The sequence below is a fragment of the Castor canadensis genome, chromosome 10, assembly GCF_047511655.1.
Source record: "Castor canadensis chromosome 10, mCasCan1.hap1v2, whole genome shotgun sequence".
NCBI classification, from domain to species: domain Eukaryota; kingdom Metazoa; phylum Chordata; class Mammalia; order Rodentia; family Castoridae; genus Castor; species Castor canadensis.
The window spans coordinates 141,726,878-141,748,126 of record NC_133395.1 but is presented as its reverse complement, the minus strand read 5'-3'; the positions used below and the strand labels follow the sequence as shown (position 1 = coordinate 141,748,126).

Sequence of the window (21,249 nt, the reverse complement as noted above, 5' to 3'; positions counted from 1 at the left end):
CCTATTAGAGAATTCAAATAATAAACAAATACATTACACAAATAATGATTTAACTAAGGGTTTCCCCCTATGTTACACAGAAATGAGTGGTGCAAAACAGGAACTTACACAGAGACTGTTCAGCCTAGGGTTTTAGGATGGGTTCCCTAAGGAGCACAGAAATAATGTTTTGTAGACCCTTAAATGTGCAGGTTCAAAACAAGTTCTTATGACATTTCTCTCCAGAAACCATAGCCCAGTTGCATTGGAAAAAAACACATAGCCTTGCCCAGCACAGAAACTTTCTCCCTAACACATCTTATGGGTGCTCAATTTGAGACTGTGATTCACTTAGGTATGGGGTAGATAACCAAGTGCTTTGAATACTGCTGCTCTGCAGACCACATTTAGGTGGTCTTTGTACAACATTTAAAAAGACCTAAATAAATGGAGATTAATTCATACTATGTTCATGGATAGAGAAACTCGATCAAAAACATGTCACTTTTTTCCAGATTAATGTAAAAGCCCAATGGATTACCAACCAAAATTCCAACTGGGTTATTTTATTCTTCATGGTGGTTATTCTTTAACCTAAAAAGCTGATTCTAAAATCCATTAAAAACACTAAGACCATTTTGGAAAAGAACAAAGTGAGGAAGATGCCTTACACAGGTCAAGGTTTACAATAAAATGTATGTTTGGTATTGACAAAGAGATAGACAAAGAGACCAAGAAAACAGAACAGAGCCTAACACAGACCTGTACTTCTAGGAAAATGACATATCAAGGACAGAATTGCAAATCAGTTGAAGAAGGATGAAGGATCAATAACTACTGCTGGGGAAATTGGTTATTTATAGAAAAAATTATACTGGAATTCTACCTTATATCACAAAAAATAAAATTCTAAATTATATTCCTAAATGTGGAAAAACTTTAAAGCCTTTATAAGAAAATACAGGAAAAAATATAACTTTGAGATAGGAAAATACATCTAAAGCAACCGTGCAAAGCAAGAAGAAAATGACAAATATGACTTAAATTAAATTGGAACTTCTGTACACCACAAATAAGAAAAGTCACACACTTGGGTAATATATTTACAGCCCAATAAATAATACCTAGAATGTATCAAGAATTCCTAAGAAATAATTCAAAAATGACACGAACCTGAAGTTCACAGAATTCCAAAAAGAAACCCCAAAAAAGTGCTTAACCCCACAAGTAATTAAAGTAGTCCAAGTTTAAAATAGTGAAATACCACTTCACAGTCATCATCCCAGAACAAAAACTGACCAGACCAAGTGCTGTAAAGAATTAGAGGAGAAATTCTCATACAAATTCAGAATACAAATTACAGAAATGTCTCTGCAACATCTGATAAAACTGACCATGCATGCACCGTCACCCAGCGATTCTACCCTTAGGTATTGCTGTGCTTTGACTGTGTCCCCTACAATTCATGGTTTGGACACTGAATCTCCTGTGCAACAGTGTTAAATGGTGGGACCTTTAAGAAGTGATGAGGTCATGAGGGCTCTGCCCCCATGAATGGATGACTGGACTCTTACCATGAGAATAACAGGAGAATGGGTTCCTGATAAGAGGATGAGTTGGGGCTCCTTCCTCTCTTGAGCATGTGTGTTCTCTTGCCATTCTACCTTCCACCATGGAGTGATGCAGTAACACATCCTTATCAGATGTGGACCTCAACCTTGACATTCCCTATCGCTAGAACTCTGTTCTCTGGAAGTTACCCTGTCTCAGTATCCTGTTATAGCTGCATGAAATAGACTAAAATAAGTGTATAGCCTAAAAACCTTCCCTTACGCACCCAAGAAAGCATGGACAAGACATTCACTCAGTGCACTAAATTAGAAGCAATGACAATGGTCTAGAAGTCCATGGAGAGGAATGCATAAATCTAATATAACCTATTCATCCAATGCTATGTAGCAGAAGAAAAAAATGAAAGGAACAAAGCTACATGTATCATCTCAAAAGCAATACTGAGCATGGAAATAAAGTTGCAAAAAAATGTAAGTAGTGGATGCCATTAATATAAGATTTAGAAATATGTAAGAAAGCTCTTGGTACTACTTTGGGGGAGAACAATTATAAGATGTACATGAAAGTGATAAATCTAAATTCAGCATGACCTCTAGAGACGGAAGGAGAAAAGTAGTGTCTGGGAAAAGAATAAAAATCTCTCCTAAAAGCACTGTCCACCTCCCGTATGCACTATTATTAATTATTATGGGGCAGGGGAGGGGGCTTCTTTAGTGAAGTGAGGCCTTTTTAGATTGAAGTCTCAGAAAGCATTTAGGCCAGACTTTGACTCTCATAGGAAATTTCTCTTCAATTTCTGAGGTAAAGGGACTGTCCTACTTCTACTACAGAAGTTGTGAAGTCAGGGCCCAATGGACAATTATGCAGCTTGTACACTATATAATTCTGGAGTGCACATTTCACAGCCACTTCCAGGTCAACCAGATTTGTGAAACTCTGCTCACAATCTTCTGCGGTACTTTCAGAGAACGCTGTGAGACTAACCTCTTCCTTAAACACATTTGGTACCTAGATCTTCATAGCCTCTATCCCTTAGCGTGAATCTGTTTCCTTTCCACGTGCCATTCAGCTACTGAAAACAAGCTAAACTGTCCCCCCACCCAGAGACTTCTGTTTTTGAGGCTAAATACAGCTGTGACTTCACCTATTGCAAACATGTTGTATCTTCTCTTTTTCTCAAAATGAATTTTTAAATGGCCTATCCCTTTTCCTAGCATTTCTTGCCCTAATAAGCAACTAGATATGCTGACATGTTATCAAAAAACAAGAAAGTGTTTCTGGGAAACCCCAAAGGGGTTCATTGCTTGCTTCTAAAGCAGTCAAATGCCTCCCTGGAGCCAGGCAGTGCCAGGCTGAAGGGCCGGGCTTTGTCCAGGGGCAGGACAGAGCCCCCAGCAGTGAGTGCCATCAGAGCTTCTCCACTTACTCCCAGAACTCTATGACAGGGGAGGTGGCATTCTGCAGGGGCACGTGGCTGTAGTTGCTCACATTCAGCTTCTGGAACTCCACACAATTCTCTGCAGTGGAAAGAAGACAAACATACAAGGAAATTAACCTTCATGGGGGCCAAACCTGGGAAAATATGCAGAGCTAATGGAGCAGTCAGGCAGATGAGCCAGCTGCTCAGAGCAAACAGGCTCCAGAGAGCTCTGGGGAGGATCCAAAATTCTCAGAGGCCTCCTACTCCCAAGGCAGGATAGGTTTGGGGACAGGGGTCTCACTTGCACCCATTCCCACCCAGTATCCCCATCACAGTCTTCCTCCAGCCTCATTTCCAAATCACCTTTTCTTTTTTACCTTCTCTGCCCAAGTTCTGCCTATAGCATTTAACCATCCTGCCCAGTGGTCCTAGCAGGACTAGAGGACTAACAGAATGGGTCAGTTGCAGTGACTGTAGGGCAGTAATGCAGTTGAGACTTTTCCTTTATGGGAAAGGGGACTAATACTGCAGCTGCCCCATAAAGATGTGAGGATGAGATGAAGTGTAAATCTACATGTGCAAAGAACCCTTGGCTTCTCCAGCAGTCCTCACTGGATCCAGAAAGCACTTATTGAACACTTCTTAGAAATCTGATCACCAAGACAATATCAGGCAAAAAAATCTTAGTGCTAGAGCAAACCATGAGCTCTCCTCTTCCAGGAAGCCACCCTTGATCTTCCTTCTCTGAATCCTAAGCAAGTTAAAGTTCAAAGACTTTCCAAGGAGTCACCTTCTCTAATTCCATTATTTTGAAGAGAAAGAATCTAAAGCTCAGAAATAGCAAAGGGAGCTGGATGCCGGTGGCTCAGGCCTGTAATTCTAGCTACTTAGGAGGCAGAGATCAGAGGATTTCAATTTAAAGCCAGCCTGGGCAAAAAGTTCATGAGACTCTACCTCAAAAACACCCAACACACACACACACATACACACACACACAAAGAAAACAGGGCTGGTAGAGTGGCTCAAGTGGTAGAGCACCTGCCTAGCAAGTATGAGGCCCTGAGTTCAAACCCTATTTTGAAATACCCAAGGGACCCTTAACCTGAACCCTCTCCCTCATCTATAAACCCAGCAGAAAGTTAGATGGAACTGAGGATAAACCCCAGTCAGGGCTCCATTTTCTCTGTATGGTTAGTGTAGGTTCTGTCAGCTATCAAGGGCCCCATGTTCCACTGTATGCAGATCTGCCTGGGTGCCATACTGCTAGTGCCCTAGGGCAGGGCTTCATTCCTCAGCTGATGGACCCAGGCATCTATCAGCCCCATGACCAGAGCCCTCGTGCTCTGGCATACCCTTCCTCTCATGCATACACAAACTTCAACTCCACCTGCGATCTCGAGAGGCAGGACCCACCTCTTACACTGAGAGTGTCTGTGAGCCACTAGAGAAAGGGGAGCACAAGCCAAGGTCAGTTGGAGAATGGTGCTGGCTAGCTGCTTCCTTTCTATTGCTCTTGGTTGGTGCTGCATTCTGAAAATAGGAGGTCTGGGGGGCCCATGGTTAGTCTCAAGGGAGTCTAGAAGCCTAAAATTGCAAGGCAAATGACTGGTTATATCCTGGAATTGGTTTTGTTTTTTTATTTTTAGTTATTTATTTTTTTCAGGGAGAGAAGCCCCTAGCTGTTATCAAATTCTCTGAGACAGTGTTCTTCAACATCCAAGGTTGACCAGGTATTTCTATTGAAGTGATATTGATCATGTACGTACAATGAACCATACGGCCTTTGTGACTATACTATTCACACAACTGGAAAGTAAAACTACATTTATAAACTAAATACCAACTAAGCCATGTAACTGACACAATCCAAAGTGATAACATGAATGTTTAGAATAATCCAATTTTGTGAAATTAAATTGCTTTTCCAACAGAAGGAAAAAAAAAAAAAAGACCTGTCCAGTAATAGAACTGACACAATCCAAAGTGATAACATGAATGTTTAGAATAATGCAATTTTGTGAAATTAAATTGCTTTTCCAACAGAAGGAAAAAAAAAAAAAAGACCTGTCCAGTAAGAGGTAAGGTCTGCTGAGCTTGGCTGGCTACTTCCATATGCTATTTGAGATTCAATTCTACCACCAGTTTCCTCTGGTCATACTCCTATAAAACCTCCCTTCCTATAATTGGTTACATTCTCAACTGGACTTCACTTAGTACCAGTGCACGATTTCTTTTTTTTAATGTTAGGGATTGAACCAGGACTTTGTGCATGCTAAGCAAGCAGTCTACCACTGAGCACACTCTCAGCCCCCCAACACACCATTTAAGAATCATATCTCTCTGCTGACTTTCCCTTGGCCAGTATCATTCTATTTGCCATGAATCCATCTGAAATTACAAGTGCACACTGAGCCAAGCAGCAGAATCTCCTGACTACTCTCAGTTATAAGGTGGTTGTATCAAAGATCTAGAAGACGCTCACATTTTTAGAGGATCTTCAAAACACATACACACAATTAAGTTATCACAGAGGATTCACAGATCTCCAAGAATGGGTCCTTGAATTTTAGTTTGATAAATCTCTCTGAATTTCCTTGCCAAAGGAAGGCTAATAACGAGACTCTAAAGAGAGACAACCGGATCACCACAGAATGTGATCCGCAGGGGCGCAGGGCAGTCATGCAGGGGTAGAAGCTAGACTGAAGCTCTTCCTAGGTCTTATGCCAGATGTTCCTTCTGCTGTGACCAACACCCTATCCAGTCTCACTGTATCTTAGTCCTCGGGGTAACAGGCCACTTCTAGTGACAACGTAAACACAGATTATAACATGGATGGTGAATAGGTTCAGGTGTGTGTCCCAAATCCAAAAGGCAATATTGCCGAGAAGGGTTCTGAGGCCCAGGCTAGTCTCAAAAGGAAACGGTGCAACCGTCAATTAGCGATATCTGCTGTAAGCGCAGCCATCCCAGAAAGGGGATGGTCGGGTATTCTCTTTCCCTGGATGATAAAACTCAACCCTGACAGGATGACAGACTGAAAAGCAAGTATCAAAATCTAAAGTACCTGAAAATTATCCATTCTGGGTGCTGAATTCAAATATCTAGCTGCCTTAGATAGGTAAATCAAACAAATTAAGTAACCTGGGTGGGGACAGTGGCAATTCAAGGACAGATGTGTCACCTAAAGGCAACAGCTGCTTCTTGCTGTGTCCATTCCTGCCAAGCAGAGATGCTGCCAGATCTTTTAATTTTTTTTTTTCAAGAGAATCTAGAAATCTGGATTTCCAAATGAAGTCTTCTGACTTTTAAGTTTTGGCAGCCAAATACATTTTTCAATTTGTTGTTTACTGTTGTAAAAGTCTGATCAGCCTAAAGACCCTGTCTCTGCAGGGGCCTTTATCTAGCCTAATCCCTTCACTTTGCAGAGGGAAACCTACCACTTGTAGAGGCAGGGCTGGCACTGGAATCCTGGTCTCCTGAATTTTGGTTTAGTACTTCTTCACACTTCTACTCTCTACCCAAGGGCTCACCTCTGAATTTATAGAAGGGAGTAAAGTGCACCACCATTCTCCTCACCATGTCAGTCCCTGGGCTAGCACCCAACTTTAGTTATAACTCACAGAACATGCTCAGACCAATGGCAGAACTGACCTCAGTTCCAGGGAGGCCACTTCTAGGAAACTGGACTCAGGACAAGAGCCCAGAAGTCAAGAACACACCCCAACACCAGGTAGGTCCCTCCGCAGAACCAATAGAGAGACCCTTCCTGGAGGCCATACCTGTGTTCCACTCATGCCCACAGGAGGCCCAGGGGAGCTCAGCAGTGAAGCAGTTGCACAGGTAGAAAATGGCCCAGGCTAAGATGATGATGTAGTATACGTTCAGATGGGCCTCAATTACCTGTGTTGCGTAGCCAATGCCTGAAAGGATAAAGAAAAGGGAGGAATTTGGGTACCTTTCCAAAACAGCCTCCAGTTACTCTTTGCAGCTTGACATTATTGGCAAAAAATTTTATTCTCTCATTAAATCAACACTCACCTTCAAATAAAGGGCAGACTTTCCTCCAACATGTAATACCACCTTCACTTGTGAATTGTCCCAGAGCCGTTTCCAGGAAAAAAACAGGGATTCCACAGCAAATAAAAAATACCACATATGGAATCAGAAATGCCCCTGCAAGGATGTAAAGGAATGATATTAAAATGGCCATTGAGAAATCTTTAATATAGTCAATCTATCACAAGCAAGATACAATGATCTCTGAGCTTGAGTTCAAGTTCAGGTGGAAGGAGTAGAATAGAATCAGAAGATAGAGCCCAGGGTTTAGTGTCTTCTGCCATCTATTACCTTGAACAAGTCTACCTCACATTTCTGAGCCTCAACTTCTTCAGTGGTAAAATGGGGCTTTAAACTTATTCCATCTTCTAGCACAGGCCAAGTTCATCTCTGTCCTAAATGTTCCTTTTCATTAGAAAGTAATCAACAGGCCAGGTAAGGGGGAGCCCTCCCTCTTATTTAGTCTGAAAGTAACCTGCAAAACCAAGAACTTTTTCATAAGGAAAAGCATTCTTAGGGAATTATACAATAAGCAATAAGTCTGGGAAAAGACCACCTTGCTTTAGCGCTTCTATCCTGAAACACAATATCCACTGCCTGGGCCTTTCTGCAAAACAAATTTAATAACTGAGGTGAACATGAGAGGAGGGGATTTTTTCCCCAAATCCCTCATTCTCTTCCTCCTGTCTAATAACAAAGCATGAAAACATGCTAGTCCACCATCTGATCTCACAAATGAAAGCTTCAACTGAAATTGCTTTTTGCTAAATGAAGCCTCTTTAACTGCAAAGATTAATAGCAACAATCTTGATCAATCCTGATATCAGGGCACTATCTACCAGGTTTTGAAAGAGTCTTAGCTTTATCTGGGCAAGAGACTAAATTTTCATACTGGGGAAGAAATACTTTAAACTATTGTTGGGATCTCTGAGTAGACTTGTGTAGATTTTTTTTTAAAAGGGAACAGTAGATAAACAACTATATTAGAAGGCAAAAAGTGATTAAAAGGTACTAAGAGTATCTGCTAACTGACTCTAAATCTAATTAAAAAGTTGAAGCAGTTCCCTAATACATTGCAATTTATCTGTGAACACTCTAGAACCTCACATGACACTATACGAAAGCCTTCTGGACAGTGTGTTCAAAAAGCTAGTATTTGTAAACCTTAAAATAACTAACTCAACCATACAGGGTATCTGTGTGCCAATGGAGACTCTTGGCAAATTGGAGAGGAAAAAACCAAAAACCAAAACAAAACAACAATGACTGACTTTACTCACTACAACCTTTTTTTTTTTTAAATCTGTGGCATAATTTGTAATTAACTCAATTTAGCCTATATTCTGGTTTTTGAAAATGATTTTTGCTTGGGATGACACTGTAGGGTTTCCAAGAGCACATCACAGCTTATAAAGGCTGAGTCTGCAAATAGAGGGTGGACTCACAGCTGAGGGCACAGGGCACATTTCGGATCTCCAAGTCCACTCCCTCCGTCCTCCTCTTGCCAAGCCACTGACACCGGCGGCCACTTCATTCTCAGTGCAGAGCAGGCTTGGAGCAGCCTGTGCCTTTGGGATGAATGTCTCCAAAGAAAGGGCCTGGGCCAAGCAGTGCCCTTCATGCTGCCCCGAAGCTGCTCACACAGGAAGTCCTGCACTGTTCCTGCCAACCAACTTCTCAGCTACCTTTTTAGGGTTTGAAGATTTTCTGGAGGAGTGCAGAGATACAGGCTTTTTCAAGTTGCCACTGAAGAAGCTTTTGCAAGACCTTTTGCCATGGTCCTGCAGGGTGTTCTGCTGCTGTGATATGCTGTGACAGCAGAGGGTCTTCAAATCTGGAGACCCTGCACGTCTTGGCAAACTGGCTCTGAAATGTCACTAGAAATGACTTGTTCATCCCCTGTCTTCCTCCCTTCCCTTTCCCAATCTCTAAGCATCTTATGAACATTCAATCAGTGTTGTCGCAATTGTTGTGGTCAGTAAAAGGAACTGCTTGGTGCCAATTCTTCCTGTAGAGAGGCCTAAAATATTAGCCCCAAAGAGAGCCTTAGGAACAAATTTTAGAAAACTAGTCAGGAAAGGAAACAGCTAAACTTCACCTAAAAGTTCTTCCTGCTGTCTGCCCATCCAATCCCAGTTTAAAACAAACTTTGGTGTCAGAATCCCATGCTTATCCCTGGTTAAGTGAGGGGCTTCTCTGACTTAGTTTCTTAGTCTGCAAGATGGGTAAGCTACCACCTACAAAGGTGACTGTCAGGCGGAAAAGAGAGGAGCTAGGGACCTAGGGAAAGCTGAACACCTTGCATGGCACTTCACGACCGGCTCAAAAACCAAACCAGCTCAGATAATTGTCAGGGTTCCTTTCCAGTGAGGAAAGGTGGGGGTCGGAGGGACCAAATATCTTCTGCCAAAAAAAAAAAAAAGAAAGAAAGAAAAAGAAAAACCAGTGACAGTACCAAAACCCGGGGTCTCCTGGTCTCAGCCTGTACCTCCTGCTGGAGACAGAAGCTCCTAACTGGCAAGTCCCTGCGCGCGCGATGGCAGGTGGCACACTCAGGTGCGAAGCAGCCCGTGCGCATGCGTAGTGGAACAGGTGGGCCATGCCCTGCGGTGAGCTCCCGCACTAGGTGGCCGGGGGTAGCAGTTCTCCGCCAGGGTCCCGCTTTACGCAGGCGCGGGCGGGGGGTCTCGCGCGCCCTCTTTCCTCCCCACCCCCACTTGAGCGGGTGGCGTCCCCTCCCATTCTCCTCCCTGTCATGTGTCGCCTCACCTCCTCCGTTCTTGTAGCACAGGTAGGGAAAGCGCCAAACGTTGCCCAAGCCGATAATCTCCCCGGCCACGCTCAGGACGAACTCCACCTTGTTGTTCCAGTGGCCGCGCTCGTGGACCGCCTTGTCGCGCTTGTCACGCACGGACGCCGCGCTCCCGTTGCCGCCGCCGCCGCCGCCGCCACCGAGCGCCTCGGACTCTCGCACCTCTTCGGCTGCCTTCCCATTGCCCAGGGGCAGCGCCTTCTCCGCAGTCATGGCCGCGCTGGCTGCCTCGTGCGCCGGCCCGGCTCTGCGCCGCCGCCCCGGGCGGGCAGGCTTTTCAGGAGGCGCGAGCGGGCGGGAGGGGGAGGCAGGGGGTGGAGCTGAGGGACCGGGCCGGGCCAGCGCCGAGCCTGGGACGCGTCGCAGTGGCCCGGCCCGCAGGGCGCTCCCGCCGTCCCGGCCCCGGGGGTCTGTGTGCGCCGTGTGCGCGCTGGCACCTGCAGCGGCCCCCCTTCCTGCAGCCCTCCCCACCGGCCTCCTGGAGCCAGAGTGGCAGGTGTCCATTCAGGCCTGGATCAGCTCCCGACACCAAACCCCAAGTTCCACCATTCTCTGTGACCTTCGCAAGCTTGGGCCTCAGTTTCCCGTCTCTAATTAGGAGTCGCCTAGGCATCGCTTCACTTTAGCAACCGCGAGCACCTGTGGGGTCGTGTTAAACGGCAGATCCTGGGCTAGAGCTTCTGCGCTGCTCAAACAGGCTTCCAGGTGCTGCTGATACTGCTGGTCCCGGCTTCTTCCCTGCCCTCAGGTAGCCTGCAGGTCTTGTGCTTCCTGGTGCCCCCTGTTCTAACTGATGTTGAGTAAGTATAGTGGGGTGATAAGTGCTCACATCTGGACTCGGCCAATCAGTTCAACCGCATGCCCCACCTATCTGAGCTTTGTGACTTGGGCCAGTCACCTGATCTCTCTCTGTGATCAGAGAGCTCAGCCTCACTTTCCTGATCTGCCAAAGGTAATTCCAATCGTTTCTCACCGTTTTTTGTTGTTGTTGTTGTTGTTTGTTGTATGTGAAAGATTAATAATAAAATGCTTATAAAGTACGTGGGAAGTGCTCAGTGAACATCAGCTGTGATTGTTATCATACAGTATTGTACACGCACATTTGTGCATTTCGCTTCATGTTTGTCTCTCCACTCAGTTGTTAAGGATGACACACCCTAACCTGTCCATTATATAAGTACAGAGCCTAGCAAAAGATGAGGCATGTACGATGTGCTCAGTAAATATTTGTAGCTAGAGGGCTGGGCGCGTAGCTCAGTGGTAGAGCGGTTGCTTTGCACACTGTCCCAAAGGCTTCTGAGTTGAAGGCTTGTCTCCCAGCGCAGGGCACTATCAAGAGGTGTGGGACCTTTAAGAGGAGGGGCCTACTGGGAGGGCAGTCGGCCATTGGGGGCGTGTCCTTGCGGGAGGGGGGATTGTGGGAACGCAGCGCCCCTCCCCCCACTTCTTCCTGGTTTCTGCTTCCTGCCACCTGGCTGTGAGCAGCTTCTTTCCGCCTCTGCGCTGCCGCCATGGCTCGCTGGCTCGCCACGGGCCCAAAGCCACGGGGCCAGCCCCCCCGTGAACTGAAACCTCTGAGACTGAGAGCCAAATAAACCTTTCCTCTCGGTAAGTTATTGTCGCAGGTGTTTGTTACAATGACTGATAGAAGGCAGAAGGAAAGAGGAGGGTATTATGGAGACGGAGACTGGCAACCGGCTGGCTCCCTCTCCTTCACAGCCCTGGAGCTCAGCCGCAGGTGCTTGGTTCCTCTGGGTCCGGGGCAGAGGCTTTGACTTGCCGCTGCTCCTGGCTTCTGCTTCCCACTGAACCCTGGCTCACTGCTGTAGGCTCTCCACCTCCCCAAACCCTCCTTCCACCCCTGTTCGCCCCCTTGCTATCAGATTTCTTGAGTTAGTGGGGCGCCAGCACCACTGTCCTCATCTCCCACTCCTTCCCCACCGGCAGCAATCTAGTGCCACCCTTGTCACTCCTCTCAGAAGCCTTCATGAGACCAGTCCTGCCCCCCTTCCACCTCTGTCCCCAGCCTGCTTGACCTCCAGGCCCCGCCTTTGTTCCCTCGACCACCAACACCTTATGCCCTCCTATCTTTGCATTTGCCTGGGGTTCTCCAAGCTGCCTGCCTCAAGGCTCCTTTCTCAGGCCTTGCTCCACCCAACTAAGTGCTTATGGCTCCCGCACCTCTGTCCTGTGCTGCCCTGCTTATGTGCCAAAGCAAAGATTCTGCAGGGTGCTCCACGCTCTGTCCCTATGTTATCTCTTTGCCTCGTGCTCCTCATCTATCAAATGGGGCGAGTATTAGTCTGGCCTCCTTGGTGGATTCCAAGGTTAAAAGCCTCAGCAGACACTCCATGAACACTTTGAACTTTTATTGTTATGATAATGGTGATGAGGAGGAAGGTGCTGACAGTGTCATTCCTTTGATAAAAACCTTCATTGGATGAAAGCAAATTGTTCACCATGGCCTTCGAATTCCCCCCCAGTCTGTCCCAGTATTTCCTTCTAAATTTACGCCATTTTTCTCACATGCTAAAACATTAGTATTTTCATTTTCCTAGTGCTGCATACAGAATGGATAACGAAGGAATTCATCTTCAACTAGATAGTCCTTGCACACAGCAGCATTTAGTAGCTAGGGGGTTAGTCTGTTAAATGAACAGCTACGTCAAAAGTTAAGAGACATACTGCTCAATCTTACTATGGCAATATTAGCTTGTCTTTCCACAATCTGTGTAAACCTCCCTCAGAACTAATTACATTTTGCTTTGTATGGGTGCTCAGCACCATTAACTCCAGAAACTGTCTTCCTCTGAGCGTCTGTGATGGTAGGTGACACACTTGAGCAGTTTGTAAAGGAACAGGGAACCACAGTGAGAGGAATAGCCATCTTCAGCTCTGGGACTGAAATTTGGTTCTACTGGTGTGTAGTTCTGTGACCTTAGGTAAAAATCCCAGCCTCTCTGAGCTTTGGTATCCAGGTTTTATTCAAATGAGCTGGGTTATCCTCATGTCTCAGGGTGAAATGAGAACCACATGCAGGGAAGAACATGTACAAATAATGTCTCTAAATAATGTCAAATAAAGCTCTAATGTTTCTGTTTGTGAAGTCAGCCAGGTTAATTTCCTGTTATTTGAATTTAGTAAATATTTAAAGTCCATCTATCTCTGTAGTTATTTAATGGCTCTTAAAAGCCTTAATCTTTTTTTACTTTGGGCCTTTGAAGAAGAGCTCACATTCCCTCCATCGTTTTAGGGCCTCGTCTCGGGACCTTTTCTATTTATCATTTCTTTGTCAGGTGCAGTGGCCTAAAGAGCATACTCCTAATGTCCAGAGGGTGAATATACTTGGGTTGGGACACAAATAGGACACATGACTGACCCTGGCAGCACAGCGTGGTATGTCAGCACATGAGCTCTGCAGTCACACTGTCAGGGTTCAAAGCCCAGTTTCGACACCTTGGCAAGTGACCTCATGTCTCTGAACCTTGGTTTCCTTACCAGTAAAACAGAGGAACTAATAGTGTATTTTCCTTATGGCAAGGACTAAGTGGGTTTGTATTTGTAAAGCTCTTGAATTTGTGCCTCATGGAGAAATATTTGTTAAATAAATATATTGTTTCTAGAGAGCAGAAATTCCTTTCTTGAGCAGGGATTCAAAGTTTTTCATCTTTTAGAAGCAGCATTTGCATCCCAAAAACTCATTTAAACATCAGCCTTGCTCATACATTCATCACCAGATCCTTCTGGCCCCTCATTCATTTTGTAGACATATTGGTCACTAAGGTGCAATACCAGATACAAGGCTTGCCCTAGTAGTATGCTGCAGCTGGCTCATCCTCACTCCTGATAGGTGATTAATACATTTCCAGGGATTTTGGGGAACCACAATTGTTGGTATCTTAAAATCTTCCATGATGGTTGTATTTGCACAGCAGAAATCTACAAACACGGTAGAGCATCTGTCATCATTGGAGTTCAGTGGAAGAGGCAGATGTTAGCCAAGGAATCACACAAATGAATGAAAAGTTGGAGATTTGGGGAGATGCCACAAGGGAGAGGTCTGTCGTGCTGGGAGAGCTTGTAACTAAGTGATCTGACCTTGTCAAGCAGAGAGGAAGGGCTCTCTAAGCAAGTGACAGATGAGTGGAAGCCTGAAGGGAGAAGAGCAGTAGACTAGATGAGGAGGGGCTGGGGATCATGAAGAGGATCGCTGGGGCCAAGGTTAGCATGCACATATAGAACAAGAGGTACCTGAAAGTAAAGCATTTTTAGCAGTAGGTGACAAGAGCATTTGCATCGTAAAAAGAAAAAAAAAATGACTACTGCCACAGTGAGTCTACCCACGGTGAGTCTTACAGGGTAAGGGTGGGAGTGTGGGGGGGTGCTGTGAAGTGGCTACTGAGTGGCCCAGGCAAGAGATGATGGCAGCTTAGACCAGGAACAGAGGAAGATGAAGGTGGGTAATATTGAGAGGGTATAGTCCATAGGACTTGACCTAGCACTGGGTGTGAGGGGCAGGGAAGGGAAAGTGTCAAGTACATCACCTAGGTTAGTAGAACTACATCCCATCAAAGGAGTGTTCTGTTCCACTTTGTGCCAATGTACCCACTGCTGCCTCACTTTGGGAGGGATAAACCAGAATCACTAGGAAAGTGGACTGTTCTCAAATTTTGCACATGGCTGCTGAACCAGAAACCTACATGTCAGAACCAGGATGAAGAAGAAAGCAGAAAAGAGTTAGACATCAAGAAGAACTTCCTACAAGACATAATAATCCGGCCCAAGAGTGGTGAGCTTCTCAGAAGATACGGACATTGAAAGTGGGCTGTCATATATGAGCAGGAACTCATCTGGACTGAGAGTCCAGATGGAATTTCCCAGTCATGGCAGTTGGCATGCACAATTTTTTTTTTTTGCAATCCCTGGCTTCCTTGCTACCACCATACATGTTTTTTAGGAGATTTGCATTAGCAGTCCTAATTGTTCATCCTTCCCTGTATCCACACCATTGCCAGGCACTTTGCAGATTCCTCAAGCACTAGAGTTCAGCTGTAGGACTTGGTCTAGCCACTAGGATGAGGCAGAGGGATAAAGTGCCAGTTCTAAGCTTTGTTGCCTTCTGCTTCTATTGTCACTGTGGGTGTGATATTCCCAGGTCAGTCTGATGCTCCAGGAGGAAACAAGTTAACATGCGGAGCAGACTTGCCCCAGCTGAGGTATCTTGGACAAACCCCGATCAAAGTAAAGGCCCCACTAGTCCCAAAGACCTGCAAGCAAATCCAGCACAAATCTGTTTATCCCAGATCCACCAACCTCCAGGATCTGCTGTTCTGAGCCACCAAGTCTTGGCTTTTGCTCATGCCCTTTTCCTTTAATTCTCTCCTCTCCAATGCACCTTATTCTTGTAAGTCCACTTTCATACTTCCTTCATGAATTCCAAAGTGATTTTTCCACCCTCCTAACTCTCAGCGCTCTTCTATGATGATCTCTCTGAGGACAAAGCACATTTTGCCACCTTTACACGCCAGATTTGGAACTACCCTGGATGTGGAAACATTTCTTCTTTTGATACCCTCTGTGCTGGTTCAAGACAAGATCTTTACTACTGGGGCCAGAACAAAGACGGAAAGATGGGCAGACTGTCCTGGCAATGCCTCCCTTGTCCCTTAGCAAGCTAATTTTTACTCTACATGTGTATGTCATCTTGCCAAGACAACATTCTTTTGAAAGAAAAAAATATGAAAAATGTTAGCTTTCTGATGAAATAATTGGATGAATGAACATGAGTAGATAATTCTATTTGCGTGCATAATAGGTTGACTTATTGGTCCCAACTCTCAACTCCCTCTTAATTGTTGTATTCATCCTCAGCTCTTACTATGCCCACATGGTATGAAGAGTGCACTTCAGCCCTTGACTTAGGGCTTAGTCTATTAGGGGTTTGAAATGTGCTTTCCTTGTTGTCTGCTAACATTAACATGAAAAGAACTGCCCCAAGTAGGTGCTTTCTCTCCAGATGGGGCCCCAGAAGGAGATAATGGAGCCAAGATGTCCTAACCAAAATTCAGACCCACAGCCTGAAGCAGAGCTGTCCCAGCCAACACAGTCACAGGAATGAAAGACGCATGCTTATTACTATATAAATATCGCTGGGATTTCGAGGTTACATAGCAAAAACTAACTGATAGACTTATCATGGTCTGTGCTTGGGGCCTCATGTACCCCATCTCTGTTATGCTTCATACCACTATGGGGCAGGCATGGTGGTATTTCTTCTACAAAAAAAAAAAAACCAAACAAAAAACTGAAGCTCTGAGAGGTTGAGCAATTTATTTGAAATCACACAGTTAAGCCAGAATTTAATCCAATTCCTTTATCTATACTTTGCATCCTGGAGTGTCTGACTTCAGTCTTCTAGTCAGTGGTTTAAACCAAATGAACTTATCTTTCCCTGTTTGATCAAGGCAGAGAAAGGAGGGACAAAGGAGAAAAGTTCATGTCCTCTTCCTTATCTAAGGGGAGTGAGCCCAAGAACATTAAGCTCAGAATTTAGTTATGATATCCTGGATACCAACCTAGGAGAAGCCCCCACCTGGGCCTGTTTCTTTGGGCGATTGTTTCCGAATTCCCAAACTTGGCCTCTGAGCTGCAGTATACTTCTAGAACTGGTCAGCATCTGTGTGTGTGTGTGTGTGTATACACATAGCTCCTTACATTCTGAGATTCCTCCTGTTTTAGATTTCCTCTCCTCTGTGGCCTGGCTGAGATGTCTAAAGTCAGTGACATATTGGGGATGTTTACATTTACCTATAGATAGGACTTCTGAGAACACCACATTCAGTACACAGCCTGTGTTTGCTCAACTCCAGGGGCACCGTTCATGTTATCACTTTGCAGTGCCTCTGGAATTTTGTGACAGGGTGACCCTGAGCCCCTTATAACAGGTCACAACTGACCGCAAGTTACATCTTGTAAAATGCCAGGCTCCCTCTTGTCACATTAATCATGTATTTCCTGATGATTATATATCCTGTTGGCCCCAAATGGACAGTGCCTAGCAGCTGTACAGTAGTCCCTCTCTCATAGGGGCCCAAGGGGTGCCTGAAACTGCAGATAGCACTGAACCGTATATTTACCATGTTTTTTTCTATACATACCTGTGATAAAGCTTAATTTATAAATTAAGCATAGGACAAGATTAACAATAAAAACATTGTAACAGTTTACTATAATAATTATTTAAAACTTGAGACTCTCTGAAATTTTCCCTTTAACATTTTCAGAGTGTGACCACAGGTAACTTAAACTGCAGAAAGTAAAATTGTAGATAGAATATCAAGGTTGCTCACATATTTATTCCTGAGAGGGTCGTAGATCAAGAACTGAATGACCAAGATTCGTGCAACTCCTAATCATAGCTCTCTGGTTCAGAATCTCTCTCATGATACCCAGAACCATGTTTTCTACCACATTTTTAATTATTATAACTCATCCACGCACGAAAAACTTTTATGGGGAAATTTTAAAGAAAATTTCTTGGTAATCTAACACCCTTATCTCAAAGAGCCCTCCACAATTGCCCCTCCCAAAGTGGCACTGTTACTGAGGGTGGAGCATGTGCTGCACACTGATGGTGGCTTCTGTCACTTTTTTTGGCATGGTACTGGAGGTTGGAACTCAAGGCTTTGCACTTGCTAGACAAGTGCTCTTCCCCGAGCCAGCCCTTTTTTTTTTTTTTTAAGTTATTTTTTGGGTAGAGTCTTGTGTTTTAACCCAGGGTTGGCCTTCGACTGCAATCCTCCAACCTAAACCTCCCATGAAGCTGGACCACCATGCCCAGCTTGTTTGGTTGAGATGGAGGTTCTCTAACTTTTTGTCCAGGCTGTCCTCAAACCCTAGTCCTTCTAATCTCTACCTCCCAACTAACTGCGACTGTAGTTGTGAGCCACGGTGCCTGCCTGGTTTATGTAACTTCTGAGTGACATAAAAAAACAATGCATCATGGCTGTTGCTCAAATAGAGGTGAGTGCAAAGTCTTGTAGAAATAAGGGCACCCCTTCTCCTGGGGTGTTGGTTAAGGCTTCAAGGAGGATGTGACATTTCTGCTAAGCCCTTGAAGTATGACTTCAGAACTATGAGAATATAAATTCTGTTGTTTAAGCCACGCAATCTGGGGTATTTTGTTGTGACAGTCTGAGCTGATTGTTGTAATTACTTATGTGACTTACTTTTTTTTTTTTTTTTTTTTTTGCAGTTCTGGGGATAGAACTTAGAGCCTCATGGATACTAAGCAAGTCCTCTGCCATTAAGCTGCATCTCTAGCCTCTGTGATTTTTATTTTTCATTTAGCATTGATCTAGCAAAGATGGGGAGGCAGAGGGCAGTAAATTCAGATTAGAGCCTTTCATTGCATGAGGCAATACCTAGATGGAAGGGAAGCCAGGCATTTCCTTACAATAGCTCTACATATGAGAGCTCTACCTATATGGAAGGGAAAATACTTGGTGACCAGCTGATCATCTTGACCATGGATCTCTACCAGGAGTGTTAGTGGAGTCTCTGACTACCTGTGTGAGCTGGTCCTCAGTTTCTGCCTCTGCACAATGAACACGTACTTTCCCATTGCCTAGAAACTAGCTATTGATACATTCTGTTTGAGCTTCCATCCTAAGTCAGAGCAGTTCACGATGGTTATTGGTGTTGGTCAGGTCTGAACTAGAATACTGTGGGAACATCCTAATATACTGTACAGTTAGAGTCTGGATCTGGGAACAGGGGGCCCAGGAAGCAATACAGCCTGTCAGATAAGAGCACTGGTTTTGGAGCCAGCTTTCTGGGTTCAAAACCCACCTAAAATTCTGTATGCTTGGGTAAGCAATTTACTTTGAGAGGCCAGTTTCCTTTATAATGGGGAAATAGTAACATTTACCTCAGAGGGTTATGAACAAAAATGACTGCTGATCTGATCCAGTGTTTTTCAAATATCTCCCCAATTTTTTTTATATTCATGGAACAACTGTCGTATCATCTAATATTTTCTTTATACATTTTTCTAACAACCTCACTCATACATAGTTTACATACCCTACAATTCACCCATTGAAAGTGTACAATTCAGTGGTTTTGCTGCATTCAGAGTTACGCAACTATCAGAAGCAGTAATTTGCAAACACCCCAGTTTCTGTTACCACCAAAAGAATCGCTTTAGCACTGACTTCCTCCTCCTTCCTCCAGCCCTAGACACAACTAATCTTTCTTTGTAGATTTGCCTATTCTGAGCTCTCATAAATGCTAAGCATGAAGACATGAATAGGTCCCTGTTTCTGCCATCAGAAGTTTCCTATCTAGCTAGGGAGATAATGAGAAACCAGATTCTGGACCTCTCACTGACCTGTGGGGTGCTTCTTTTTTTGATTGGGAATATAATTGCTTTATTTTTCTAATAATGAATTGCTAAGAGCTCCATGGTAGTCTGTCATGGGTGCTGGTGTCTGACTAGCCTGCTTCCCCCTTTTCCCCTTTGGTCTTCTTTCCTTTCCTTTGTGAAATATGTCTTCCACTCATTTTTAAATCACTTTATTGAAGTGTGATTCACATACAAAGATCAATATATATTTAGTTTATACAGCTTAGTGAGTTTGGAAATAAGCATACACCTGTGAAACTTCACCACAATCTATGCCATAAACATGCTCACCACCTCCTAAAGTTTCCTCCTGCCCATTGGTGGTGGTGAGGATATGATGATGATAAGGACACACAACAAGAACAAAAAAAAAAAGACCAATTTCTTTGATGAACATAGATACAAAAATTCTCAATAAAATACAGGTAAACCAAATTTAACAGCACATTTAAAGGATCATACATAAATCAAGTTGGTTTCATTCAAGGAATGCAAGGATGGTTCAACATACACAAATTAACAAACAATACAATTATGTAAACAGAATCTAGGATAAAAATCACATGATCATCTCAGACATGGAAAAAGCCTTTGACAAAATTAAACATGATACAAACCTTCATGAAAAAACTAGAAATAGAAGGAATGTATCTCAACATAATAAAGACCATATATGACAAACCTATAGCCAACATTGTACTAAATGTGGAGAATGTGACACCATTTCCTCTAAGCCAGGAATGAGACAAGGGTGCCATCTCTCTCCATTCTTATTCATTATAATGCTGAAATTCCTAATCAGTGCAGTGAGGCAAGAGAAAGAAATAAAAGGGATACAAATAGAAAAGGAAGAAGTCAAATATCCTATACTGAAGACTCCTAAAGTTTCCACCAAAAACCCTTAGACCTGATAAACACTTTTGGCGAAGTAAGCTACAAAATTAACATAAAATCAGTAGCTTTTCTATATGCCAACAACAAACCAAACTTGCTAAGTTGTATAACCAACAACAAACAAAAAATTGTATATGTGATCAACAAACTATCTCATTCACAATAGCCTTAAAAAATAAAATATCTAGGAATAAAATTAAATATGTTCTGTGAAAGACCTCTACAATGAAAACTATAAAACCTTGAAGAAAGAAGTTGCAGATACCAGAAGATGGAAAAAGTGCCCAACCTCATGGACAGGCAGAATTAATATTGTAAAAATGGCTACACCATTGAAGGAAATACACAGATTCAATGCATTCCTTGTCAAAATTCCAATGTCATTCTACAAAGAAATAGAAAAAACAATCCTAAAATTCATATGGAAACCCAGAAGAACCAGAATAGCCAAAGCAATCCTGAACAAAAGAACAATGCTGGAGGTAAAACAATACTGGACTTCAAATTACGCTATAGAACCACAATAACAAAAACAGCATGTTACTGGCACAAAACAGACAGACAGAACAATGGAACAGAATAGAAAACCCCAAAATAAATCCACACAGCTACAACTCATCTTTTTTCACAAAAGATCCTGAAACATACATTGGAAAAAAAGATAGCCTGCTCCACAAATGGTTATCTACATACAAAAAACTGAAACTAAACACCTGTCTCCTATCCTGTACAAAAATTCAAAGTGGATCAAAAATCCTAACATAAGACCCCCAAACCTTGAAGCTACTACAGGAAGATGTAGGGAAAACTCTTGAAGATGTAGGAATAGGGAATCATTTCCTAAATAGGACTCCAATTGCCCAGAAATAAGAGCAAGAATTGACAAATGGGATTGTATGAAACTAAAAAGCTTCCTTATATCAAAAAAAAAAAAAAAGTTAAGAGACAACCCACAGAATGGGAGAAAATCTCTACCAGCTATTCATTGGATAAAGAATTAATACCTAGAATATACAAAGAGCTCAGAAAGGTAAACAGCAGAACAATCCAGTTAATAAATAAATGAATTAAACAGACACTTCTCAGAAGTACAAATAGCTAATAAACACA

At 43.6% G+C, this 21,249-nt stretch overlaps 1 protein-coding gene and 1 long non-coding RNA gene across 4 annotated transcripts in view; one reads left to right on the top strand and one right to left on the bottom strand.

The window, feature by feature from the left end:
- Slc6a11 (solute carrier family 6 member 11) overlaps positions 1-10,114 on the bottom strand; it is a 117,195-nt gene extending 107,081 nt beyond the window's left edge. For 2 of the 3 annotated variants that reach the window (XM_074044423.1, XM_074044425.1), the window contains exons 1-4: positions 9,797-10,113; positions 7,010-7,144; positions 6,751-6,891; positions 2,978-3,068 (exon numbers count right to left, since the gene is read on the bottom strand). In XM_074044423.1, coding sequence (XP_073900524.1) covers positions 2,978-3,068; positions 6,751-6,891; positions 7,010-7,144; positions 9,797-10,052 — 623 coding nt within the window. In that variant the 5' untranslated portion in view covers positions 10,053-10,113. Of the gene's footprint in view, positions 1-2,977; positions 3,069-6,750; positions 6,892-7,009; positions 7,145-9,796 lie in introns of all 3 variants that reach the window. The other variant, XM_074044426.1, reaches the window with a different exon arrangement.
- Positions 10,115-10,213: 99 nt separating this feature from the next.
- LOC141411543 (uncharacterized) overlaps positions 10,214-21,249 on the top strand; it is a 50,099-nt gene continuing 39,063 nt past the window's right edge. The window contains exon 1 of the long non-coding RNA XR_012436381.1: positions 10,214-11,447. This is a non-coding gene — a long non-coding RNA (uncharacterized lncRNA). The remainder of the gene's footprint in view (positions 11,448-21,249) is intronic.